This window comes from Struthio camelus, chromosome 2 (assembly GCF_040807025.1).
Source record: "Struthio camelus isolate bStrCam1 chromosome 2, bStrCam1.hap1, whole genome shotgun sequence".
NCBI classification, from domain to species: Eukaryota; Metazoa; Chordata; class Aves; order Struthioniformes; family Struthionidae; genus Struthio; species Struthio camelus.
The window spans coordinates 30,060,225-30,072,933 of record NC_090943.1 but is presented as its reverse complement, the minus strand read 5'-3'; the positions used below and the strand labels follow the sequence as shown (position 1 = coordinate 30,072,933).

The window sequence follows — 12,709 nt, the reverse complement described above, 5'->3', positions numbered from 1 at the left end:
AATTTGAACAGTGAAAGCATTAAATGGGAGGGCCCTGATACAGGCTGGTATGTCTCTAAACTGACCAAAACTTTGAAGCCATGATCTTCTCAAAGGAATCATGGACCCCTGGATTAGGAGGTTTTCTCAGCCATGTCAAGAGCTATGCGTACTTTGGAAATCAATAGGTTCTTTGCAGTAACAGAAATAAAATGTTCCTTGAGTCACTGGGGAGAAAGACAAACGCGACAACTTGTTGAAGAATTTGTCTTCTCATGTGAAACCACAATCTGATTATTTAAGCCAAATATCCAATGCAGTGAAGAAATAAAAGTCTCCTCAGTGAGATCATCTGTCCTTACCCCGTAATTGGAAGGGCCCTGGCTTCCTCTGATGTGGTAGTTGTAATTGGAAAAAAAGAACGAGAAAGCAGAGATAGTCATACATAAAGGAACCTGCCATTTGTTTTTCATCTGCTAGACACAGGAGGCAGATGCCTTCCAGCAGAGACTGGCTTCAGAATGGCTGCACTGAATAGGCAGTGCCATCAAGTACATGGAACATGCGAGTCCTCCGAACTTCATGACTCTGTATCTCTTCACTGAGGAGAGTATTCAGGGAATCCACCACTTACTAAAGCTAATCCTGAAATCCTAATCACTGTTTTGTCTTGTACAAACTCATCTTTCTATTGCCCATTCTCTTCCACATTTAGACAAACTCTAAGAAAACCACTATTTCTAACAGAAAGAAGGTAGCTGTGCTAGCTTCCTAGAAAGGTTATCCTCACCTTCTACCTAAGCAACAGAGAAGTGCAACCAGAGCATCAAATAACAACCAAACCGAGCTGTTGACATACAGAAGGTGCACTGATCCTGACAAAGCAGATATAATTTGTATAGTAAGGAAGGAGACTGAAACGAGTGCCTTTATGGCACCTGTTTTACCAGGTGTTCCAAAGAAAAAGCAGGTCCTCTCTCTTGGGCACTCAACTGATGCAACTAATACAACCCAGGGAATTTGCTGTACAAAGCAATCAATGCCAGGTGACTGGTACCACAAAGAACATGTACTTGAGGATTTAGTTACTACTGTGGCTTAGATACACTTTGACACTGAACACCAATCAGGGCAGAAGACAGCGCCAGAGGGTACCAGAAGTATGAAAAACACTCAAGTGTGCCCAATCCGAGAGCTGAGATGACCATCAGAGCCAAGCTGTTAAGTTAGCTTGAAGGGTCAATGGGACTTGCAAGGCTGGTTCTGAAGCCAAAGAAGAGGAAACACCCTAACAGTTTTCACTGTGGTTTTCATCAAGTGACCTAGTGCCAATATATGCGCTTCCCCCAGCACCATTTAACAATGAACAACACATCCTCCTCCAACACAGTAAGGGTGCCTTGCATAGGGACTGGAAGATGGAATCTAGCCCTTAAGCTGTACAGCAGTACAGAGATTTTATTGAGGCAGATTACGCAGAAAGGGAACAATGTGTTGTGCACCTAAAAAAAAAAAAAATGCAGCAACAAAGCACTCCAACTCAATGGGGCTGTTAAGAAGAAAAGGAAGAGTTTAGGGCACCATTTCCTTTACATGCCCAAGCACTGAGCAGGAAGGTGCATATACACATGGAAATCATTACTTGAAGAAAGACCTAATGCTTGTTCTTCAAAGCATCCAATCGCTAAAGACATTAAAGCCTTAGCCTTGCACAAATGTGCACTTAGATCCATATAATGAGACAATGGTTTTAGTATACTAATTCAAATTCTCCCTGTTCTGTCTACCTAGCTTGAGGAGGAACAGAAAATTCTCATTATACTATACAAGTTCTCTCATGATGTCCCTTAAGACAAGATTTAAAGGATATGTCTGAAAAAAAATTTTTTTTCAAAGAAAAAACAAATTGGGACTTTTACTGATGTTAAATTGAAAATATTTGTGCAGAGCACCAACAAAAAGGGACTACATGTAGAAAATAAAGAATTCCTGCCAATGATTTTCATGAGTTATAAAATCTGCCCTAGCCAAAAAAAAGAAAGTTCCAAATTGCCTTTTTACAAGTCAAAGTTCCCATTACAGACGTCAGACTACTGATAGATGTGCAGCCTTTCTTCTGAACTCTCTTTTTTTTTTTTCTCCCCAAAACCTGAGCTTCTTACCATTCAAGGAATTCAAACACTTTGAAAGCTGCTTCCATTATTCAGATGCACTTATTTTAAATATTTTGCTACTTCAAGAACTGTAAACACATAAGCCAGTAAATTTCAAATTACATCTTTTAATTCAAATTTTGTACGTGCTCTCATGTGATTGTATCTTGGCAAAAACAAACAAACAAAAAGACATTTGTGCACATCTCTCATCAGGGAGGACTCTGAAAAGAATTAAGAAAGTTTTCAACCTTTCCTCTTAACATGACTATTCCCTGCAATACTCTTGACGCATCTGAAAGATACTTTCTTGACATACTTGAAAGTTGTTTATACAGAAAACAAGAAAAACCACAAAGATCAATGCATCATAACATTAATACACAGATCTATATCAGCTCTTTCCAGGACAAAAACTTGTAGTAGGGCCTTGATTACACATTTCATTATAAGATCACAATGCATGCTGAACTAAAAATAAGAAAAAACTTATAAATATATTTTCTGCTTGCTGAATATTTTTATAGCTGGAAGTGCACTCGAAATAAATATTAATTTTGTATATACTAGATGTAATATGCATGTAATCTAATGCAACTAATGGCACACATCTGAAAAACGAACAAATCAGGTTGGTTCTCTACAACACTGGAATAAGATGAGTATCCTGATAACATTACATTCACGGAGATCCAGCCTGCCACTCTGAAGCAACATGTCACTGTTCCTGACCAAATGGTAATTAATTTTAACCAGCAAACAGACTGCCTTTCAACAAATCTGGCATACATAACGAAGTAACTTCCTATTGACGAATAAACCACAAACTCATTGTAAATGGAGAGTTCTCTCTCGTTAAACTTATTTAGTCACAAATTGTTCATGAATAAGTAACACCAGCCGGTGAAAGAGTGAAACAAGCCTCAGAGATTCCTAACTCTGAACAAAAGTACTGTTACTGATGTTACTCATAACAAATGCAGTTGCCTAGTAAGGGCTGATACTTTTATTTCCATTGCTTAAGCTCTTGCTTTCATTTACCTAAGCTTTGTCAAATTTTCACTGAAGTCTTACAGGCTACATTCAGCTCTCCTAGCCTTTCCCCGTCAGAAATTTCAGTGCCTTCAGTGCAAGTATTAGAGCTGTTTCAAAAACTAGATTCAAATGAGGGGCAAAAAATGTTTTTTCAACTTGGATGAAATGATTTTATCACAGCTGTCTCACTGAGAGGCTCTACTGCCCCATGCTTTGGAAGAAAGGCCCTTACGCTCCTCTGTGGGTAGGTCCTTTATGCTGGAAATATGTGCCTCTCTTCCCTTGGAAAAAAACATCACATTTGGAAAAGCTTTGGAAAAAAAAAAAAAAGCCTGTTTACACGTGTTCAGGAGAGATGCTTGGGACTGGTGGCTTCATTTGCTAGTAATTCTGCCTTTACTGCACTTACAGTTTGACTTGCAGCTGAGGGAACGGAAAAAGAAAGGGATAAAAATGGGAGCCATACGATGGGGAGACAGAACATACAAGTAACTGGAACGTAACTGAGCAAGAACTCAGGTAGGGGAAGATAGACTGGAATTGGCTGGATAATGCACACAGAATGACACCAGGTCTATGACGCTGGGGAGCTAAACAAAATACAGGTTGGGCAAGAAAACTGGGATGAGAAGCTGGAGACAGGGAAAGGAAAACAGAAGGAGGAAAGTAACTATAAGCTGGAGGGGACAAGGGAAAATTTTTAGAGAGAACCACTCTTGCAGCATTTGAATAGAAACAATTCCCTTCCACCTACTCCAATTTTTACCATTACTCTGTTCTATCAGAAAGGAATCATGATTCCCACTGGCCACAAGGTTTCCTATCTTTCTCTTCTGAACAGTTCATGAAGAAGACAATAACCTAGTACAACGGATCAGTGTTAACTCAAATGGCAGAGACTGGCTTACAGACTGAAGGTTTCACTATCACTGACAGTCACCATCATGTGGTGAAGAAAAGCTGTTTGGTGCAGAATTTGATAGGGAACTGCCAGATGATGAAGGATGGTCTGTTAGTAAAAGCAAGTTAGTGTTATCCTGGAAATACATATTCTATTCCTGCCTCTGCTAGAGCTCCTGTGTACTGGTATGTAATGTTTAAGCAAAACTTTTCAGACATAAAACTCTTTTTGCACTAATTCCTGGGCAGTTAACTTGTAATTCTGATTTTTGTTCACGGCTGCAAACGAAGTCAGCTAGGTGTTCTGAAGGCCCATGCACCAATAAATCAGCAAAGAGGGGTTTCATAACGGGTGAGACGTGAGTAGACAACACTCATCTCTCTTCACGCCAGGTCCCTGCGTTTAAAACAAAGCTATTGCCACCACTGGAATGCAAGAGTATTCCATATTTTGTCAAATCTGATTTTAAAATTCTCAGGTAATTAAGCTCCCATCACTCCTTTTGACAACTATTCTTCCTATCAATAATTGTCAGGAATAGGACACTACCTATTGCCAGTAACAAGGTCTCCTTGCATGACCTATAAATTTCTCATTTTTGAATGTCATATTAAAGAAGAAGCCAGGACAGAGAACACAAAAGGCTCAAACTATCAGGGAGAAGTCCTACTTTATGACAACACGCTGCAAGATTCACTTCTTAAAAAGAAGGGTGTAGTTCTAGAAGAGAGGCATGACAGGGACATGAGACTAACCGCAGGCCAATTATCTGGCACTGCGCAGAGCTGGAGTTACATGAACTGGCGACAAGAGAGTAGTTTACTGGGGCCTACAATTGGAATAGTGTAAATTCAGCTGAGCTGGAGACCATTTTACTATAATTAATTTCTCATAATACAAATCCACTCGACTTTTGATGGGTTCTTTCTAGTTGCTATTGTGGTTATAACAAAATACATACCAAACAGCTTTTCAAGTAATCGTATCATTACTGTATCAAAGACACTTACCCTCCTAGTTCATGTGTGAAACCGATCTTCTATCTTCAGACCTAAACCTGACTGAAATCCCTAACCAAGCATATGCGAACATACTGGCTCATGCTTTGCCTCCTTCAGGACAACAGTGTTAAAGAACAGAAAAGCCAGCTAAGGTAACAATGAACAGAAAAAAAAAAAAAAAAAAAAAAAAATCAGTAAGCAGCAACAAGCAGGCTCTTCGGCACTTGCTCTGGCTGCTCCTTTACAGCCAATAGCACGTAGTAGGAAGGCAGGCATAAAATAACAACCAGTCTTGAAACAACTCTTATGTTGGAGGTAGAACCTGTTTCAAAAGCAGCAGAAGGGAGGGAGAGGGTGCAATTTCCTGGACTCCAGATAACGACTGAAAAATGTCTTGCCATATCGAGACTTCAAAGGCTCCACTGTGTAAAACTTCTCACCTCTTTCAGTTGGTCAGCACTTCCCCATGATGCTGAACGCTGATGTGATCTCTTTTCTGCTCCCTCTTCAGCCCAACAGCTAGGTGTCTAGAGAAAAAAAAAAAAGGAAAATACATTACACTGAATTCTGTACGTAAGAAAATTTTTGGCATAAATTATTGGTTTCATCTTTCTGCAATGTCACAATCCAGACATTACATATAAAGAATAAATTTCAGAATTTGACACATGGCAGTAATTTTCTCTCTTTTTCCCTCTCCACATAGAAACACGGAACATTATAGATAACTCTACAGTTTAACGCTTTGCAAACTTGCATTTACAAAAGATGAGGACTATTAAGCATTACTGAAGAAATTAGATGCCTGACAGTCACTAAAAAACAAACAAAAAAAAAAAGTGGCTGCTCCCATTTCCACTTCTGCATCCATTTCTAGTTTTTACTTAGTATAGTTTAGAAAACCATAACATTAAAAAGTATAAATAAACAAACTCGAAACAGACCAAAAACTAGAATTCACTTCTCCAATTTGTGTTTCTTAATCATGGGGCTACACAATCAATTCCTTCTTGCTTACTCTGACTCAATACACCTTTCATTCTTTTTGGCACTGACCTAAATAATCAGAACAGTGGAGAGCAGCCCTTTTGCAGCTTTGTCGGTAAACCCAGAAGTTATGGAACTGTCCTTGGATATAGGAGCTATAAAAATAAACTCCAAAGACAAAGAAGGGTCTAGAAACCACATCTCCCACTTCCTGAGTTCATTAAGCCACAAGGCTGTTATAGAAATCTTGAGAACTCACCAGTGTTTTTAAAGAAAAGTCTTTGACTATCGGGGGACAATGGGGACATCTAGCATCCAGAGTTTGAGGCATGAACCATGTAAAACTCATGACTACAGGCACACTTATAAATCCATGAAAGAAGTACAACTTCTTCAACAATTCCTACTGCCATTACCCAAACCTTTCACAGTAATACTGGTTGCAAGAAATAATGCAACTGAAAACTGTTAGAATTTTGCCAGGAAGTTTTCAGGGTACAGAATCAGTGAGACAGGAGTCTATTGGTATTATCTCGCCAAGGCAGATGGGACCCCACACCAGCAGGTCAGACAGGCTGGCTGCAGAGAGGTGGATCCTGGATCCTTTCTTTTCTTTAGCATACACCTTCTCTTCACACTTTTTCCACTCTGCTTCCTTTCTAGGATCTAGAAAGTTGTAGAGTATCCATACACGGGGCTGACGCTCTTCCGCTCAGAAAGGAGGACTGGCATCAGCTTGGAGAACAACACAGAAAACAATGTCTACAGTTCTTCGACCCCATTGCTCTGGGAACAGCGATGAAGGCAGAAGCTCAATGGGCCTAGGACATTCAAAGCAAGGATGCAACAGACCAGGCCAATTACCATTAAGCACTGAATTTCAGCTACATACGCTACACCCTTAGAATCACTGCACTATCATAGTATTAATATACGGACTGCAGCCTGGCACCAAACTTGGAAGTGCTAATACTTAATGCGCTAAGACCCTTTGTGTAGATAGGCTTAAGTGTCCCGTTCGTGTTTTCTGCCAGCCCCATACTTTCCACGCTATTTCTTCTCTTTCCATTATTTTTATGCCACCCAGAATATTTCCACCAAAGGCTCTGTAAACTGCGTGGGCGATTAGAAAACAGAATGCAAACCATTACGAAAATGGAAAAATAAGTAATAAAGTTCTTGTTACATGTTCCCAGGGAAGAAAAAGTCTTTATTATAAAGTTAGGGTTCTGCGTATTTATTACATGACTCTCTTTGTGTGGGTCAGGGTGAAGGACAGAAGATGATGCGGTTAAAAAGAGTGAAAAGTTAATGCAGTCATTTAAAACTACCGAGACAATATGAGAGTCACTCAGCCAGACAATCCACAGCTCTCTTCACTCAAAGCAGAGCCTCAGTGCCATGCACATTCTACATATGTGTACTTGCACTTGCTCTTCATTTTAATGGGGTCACATTTTAAATAAATAGTTGTTCTTGCAGACTGGCTACTTACTGTCTCCCTGAAATTCCTAAATGAAAGAAATATTTTATTGGTTTTTAATATTTTTAAAGTATCACCATTTAAGTTGCTTGATATCTAGTTCTCTAAAAATCTGCAATGAAAAACGTAAGAATATCACTCCCTTTTTAAAATCATGGGCTTTCATGACTCATTATAATTTACTTGATAATTTAAATTATTATTTTCTTAAAATATTTTATTACATCCCAAGTACAGCTTTAACCATATCCTCATATTAAAAAACAGGAGAACTTCAATGCAAAGTAAATTCTTTGAAAATTTATTTTCCTGAGAGTGTTTTCTGAACACACTGTTGCTCTGTGGTTTGACAAAAAATTCCTGGACATAATAGAAACAGGTATTTCAGACGTCTAAATATTTTCCTGTAGTCCCGGAGGAAGTAGCAGAGATCACTACAGGCTAATAGCTTTTTCAGTTACAGGTTAATAAACAGAGAACAAATGACATTTACTGTTTTTAGATAGCTAAAATAGTAGCTTTAACCTAAGTGAATTTCTCAATGAAAAGAAGCAAACTAAAAAAACAAAACAAAACAAAATTCCCTATGTATAATGTGAGAGGTTGCTTGCCTTTTTTTTTTTAAACATAGATTATTCATCCGGATAACAAGTACTAAAACAACAAACTAACAGGAACATTCTGAAGAACTTCATCAACAACACAGGTGACTTTTAGTAACAAAGACGTAGGAAAATATATACTGCAGTGGATTGAATCAGAACTCAAAGTAACAAACATAAAATGCACCCACTCTCTTAATATTAGATTTTATACTTTCTCAAGTATACTTTGACACTTCCTTCCACTCAAATCCTATCCCTTCAGAAAGTAATTGCCTATAGGTGCCTTCAGTGTCTGGTAAATTGAGTCATGTCAAAATCCTTCCAAAATATATGTAAGTTTTTTTTATACAGGGGGTAAACTATTTGTGCCCCTCATATTTATTTACAGTATTAATGTATGTCATGCTCCTAGCACAATACTGAAGTCAGGCAATGATGCATTAATGAACTATTTCTATTGAGGCAGAAAAAAAAAGAAAAAAAAAGTTTAAAAATAATACAACATAAACAGCTGCTGGAATACTATAGCAAGCCAGCCTCTTTCATGCCTCTTTCATGCTGCTTCTAATAAATTGTAACCTACATTATATGAGGATAGGTCTTGGCTGTACCCCTAAATCCTTGAATTAAAACAAAAGCTTTAAAAAATTGTTACATTTAAACAAAAATTTTGCTTTTGCAAGTTTAGCCCATGTATTAACACATCACATATCTCACTTCAGTGCTGCATTCTACATCACAAATAAAAGGGGCCTACCGCACCCTTAATATGCCACATTTCATGAAAGTTGTTTTCCCATCTGTGTTTACAGCCTCTACAAAACATGCTTATTCCTGGAAGCCTTCATTTGAAGCTCCTGCAACGTTCTTCCCATGTGCTAAGCATATTAAAAAACAGAATAAAAGTAAAAAAACACAACTCAACACTGAAGATAAATTTCTGAATCACAATAAACCAAACCAAGGTTGCTGTACTTCAGGTCAGAAACACAGTAACAGAGGTCATAGATACTGTCTGTTAAACAGGTAATGATATCTCAGAGATGAAACAAATCTGCTGTACCACTTAATATGAACTAAAATGTATTTTTCATACATGTCTGTATACAGAAAAAAAAGATTGGAAACATTTTAGGATGAGAACCTTGAAAACATTAAGTATTTTATAATGCCAATATTTGTAATGCATGCTTCGGCATGCTTCAGCTTCAAGAGGTGGAAGATCGTTGATATGTTGAAGGTGAGGGTCCAAGGTTGCAGTCTCAGTTGACACAGTGCTTATACAAGCATGCACACGGGATAGGGCACACTGAGAACACATCTGGTTGCTCTCCTCAGTCTTAACGTAAATTACAATTACTATTGTTCTAACTCACCCAACCTTGCAGAGATTACCATTTCTTCCAAACGTTTGGTAATTCTGCCTTGCTTTTCCACCCGTATCAGGGATATACACCTACATTCTTTCCATTTCATTTAGATTAGAAAAACTACAGAGTACCAGCCTACCTAAACTTAAAATAAGACTGAATTACTCTAAATATCTCACATTTTATTGCCAGCCTTCACTCTACTTCGTATATCTAGCTTGCATTCCAGATGAACTACATATGGGGCAAAGGTTAAGAACAGAGGTCTAGTTTTTATAGGGGAGGTGGTAATGTTTTTGAAGAACTTCCATATTCAGAAGAAAAGCAACAACAGTATGGAAAGATTGATGAGTCTGATGAATCAATCTAATGAAACAGTCTGATGAATCTTTCTTCAGATGTTTCTAAAGCATTTAAAGGCTCTCTAGAAGTTTGGCAGGAAGAAACAGTCTAAAGAGTTAGAAATGAACTGGATTATAGGTGGTAACTGCTCTTAAACAGTAAAAAGAGCTTCATGTAATTGAGCGCCCTGGTTTATAATGCCAATTTTTAAGCAGGAGAATTTCTACCAGAGGAAAACAAAACATTACTCAGGTGACTAACGATAAGTAACTACACTAAAGCCTGGACCTACACAAAGAAAAGCAAAACCCCTTTTCATGTATTTTAGCCAAGCATTCCAGTTTAATAACTCTGCATTATTCTTTAGATTACAGCGCTGTTCAATAAAAATTCTGAAATTCGTTTTCCAAACTTTTCTCATTTCCATTTGTGAATGTATAGTTGCCATATATAATAAAAAAGGCATATCCAAACACACTGGAATCAAGTTAAAAAATAGTCAGTTTTAAGGGGGAAAAATTCACTGAATCATATTCCTCAGAGTCATTTGTTATTTTCTTCGTATCATTTAGATTGAGAAAAATTAGGTAGATTAATTTTAAGTGGTAATTTCTTTGTTATGACATTACTAATGTATTTTATCCCTCATATGTCCTTTTAAAAATTTTTCTAGAAATACGTTTTTAATGATTTAGCTACTGCCAAATAATTAAATTAATAAACTATGACAATTACCAAATGTTTCTGAAGAGGTTAGGCATAATCATTTCAATATAGTTCATTAAACTAAGGAGGAGGAAATTTTCACATGTATAACATGAAGATATGTACAAGATTGCTCCACCAATGCTGCCATCCCAGAGAGAAGCAATACAAAAGGAAGCTATATTGAATTTTAAATAACCTTAATGAAAAGTTGAAACTTTACTGAGAAGGGGAGGGAAGTAGGCCAGTGGAGGAATTTGGGAAGGGCATGACATATCATATATCAACACGTAGTTTAGCTTAAGGTAATAGTAAGTTTCTTTGCATTTCTGAAATGCTTAAAACGGTGCTAGATAAAACAATGCATCTTTGCTTTGATTATCCAATACATGCTGCTGCGTAAAGACCCGCCAGTTGTATGTATGTGCATACACATATATGCACATACACACATATGCCCGAAGAATTCTGTGCAACTTGGAATTACATAACATCACAATGCCTAGTGTTGTGGTGTATTTTTCCCAAAGCAAACAGTTAAGATTCTTTCCTCAATAATGTTTTCATCTGAAATACTTGAGGTGGATAAGAGACACCACAGCAACATGAACTACAGTAACTGTTTTCCCAGATGCAATAGATCTTTTAAAAAATATTTCCCCTATTTAAATACCAAGATAGTATTGAATTAGTTTGATTATCAGTTTTAAACTCTGTTTTATCTTTAGAAACGGTACTGTTAAAAAAGAAGAAATATTTTATTCATGAGTACTATATAGGTTCAGAAAACTTAAGCAGAAAACAAATGAACACGGAATAAAACTCATTAAGGGTTTATGTGATCACAGTGAAGACCAGAACCTGACCCTTTCCTTATACAAGAAAAACTCTAAGGAGCTTGGACTGCCCATAATCACCACCTTCATGACACTGCACAAACTCTAAATTTAATTAATGTTTCATTAGGGAAAAATAAGTAAAGTATCCTTGAAAGAGAAATAATTGTTCTGTCTACAACATAAGTTATACTCAAAAGTATTCACCATGAGTTTTGCTGGAGTAAAAGAAGAGTATATGTAGTTATTCTCCAATGAGACATTATTAAATAAAAATCTGGTTTTTTTTGGTATCTATCTTGTTTTTCTACTGATTTTGTTTGTTATCATCTCCCACTGCACTAAACTACTAAGTGTTATTATTCTTAGCTCCTGAATAGATATCAACTTCCATGAGTTAAACTGTTACTTAGCCAAGAAATACGAATTAGTGGAAGTATTAGTGCTGCTACTCAGATAAACAGTAAGACTTTGATTTAATTTCATTTGCCATACAGGGGTCTTATCAAGGATTTAGAACTCATCCTTAGTTCTTGAACTTAGAAATACTTAAACTACAGAGAACTCAAAAAAAAAACAACACTCATAACTTTTGTCATTTAATTTACATTTTAGCATATTCAATATTCAGAGAGAAAACTGCACAGCAACTAAAACATAACTCAGTCAATATTTTATGATTAACCTCTCAAGTAAACATTTTATTCATACACATCTGAAAGTTGCTGTGCCAGTCACTGGGCTCGCTACATTTTATAAATATATTAATATGCTCCTGATTCGTTAAGATACACATTTTTCAGCCCAACTTAAAACCTGCCAATGTTCGGGAGATTTATACATATACAGAATTTTATTAAAAAGACAGCTAATGTAATTCCTTGTTAGAAGGTATCTACACAAATCCAAACCATGAAACTCCCTCAACCTTATTACTTCGAAATAGTCATTCACCTTGTCAGGACAATAGTACTGCCTTTCCTCTCTGTTAAGACTTTTCACTTGACCATGTTGAAAGGGTAAAACTTCACTCCCCGCTATCCTCTCCCCCCTCCAGGAGCTTCGTTTCCAAAAGAGGCAAAGGGTGGCAGCCAACAGGTCAAATAACCTAAACACTTATTTGAGCTCACTAGAAAAGCAATTTTACTGCCAAATGCTTGGAGCTCAAATATTTGTAGAGCAAGTTTGTTTCTCTTTTCTGTAACTAGTGAAAAGGTTTGTTTGTGAATGTTCAAAAATTCTAAACATTCTATTCATAAGGCTATTTGCAGAGCTTGATATGGGCACACATTTTATGACATGGGTTAAGAAA

General features: G+C 37.1%; 1 protein-coding gene across 5 annotated transcripts in view; it reads right to left on the bottom strand.

The window, feature by feature from the left end:
* Window positions 1-12,709, bottom strand: part of GLCCI1 (glucocorticoid induced 1) — a 55,404-nt gene that overhangs the window by 20,733 nt on the left and 21,962 nt on the right. For all 5 annotated transcript variants that reach the window (XR_011139626.1, XM_068934936.1, XM_068934937.1 and 2 more), the window contains exon 3: window positions 5,510-5,596. Coding sequence is in view for 4 of the 5 variants with exons in the window: in XM_068934936.1 (XP_068791037.1) it covers window positions 5,510-5,596 (87 nt within the window). In the remaining variant the exon portion in view is untranslated. The remainder of the gene's footprint in view (window positions 1-5,509; window positions 5,597-12,709) is intronic.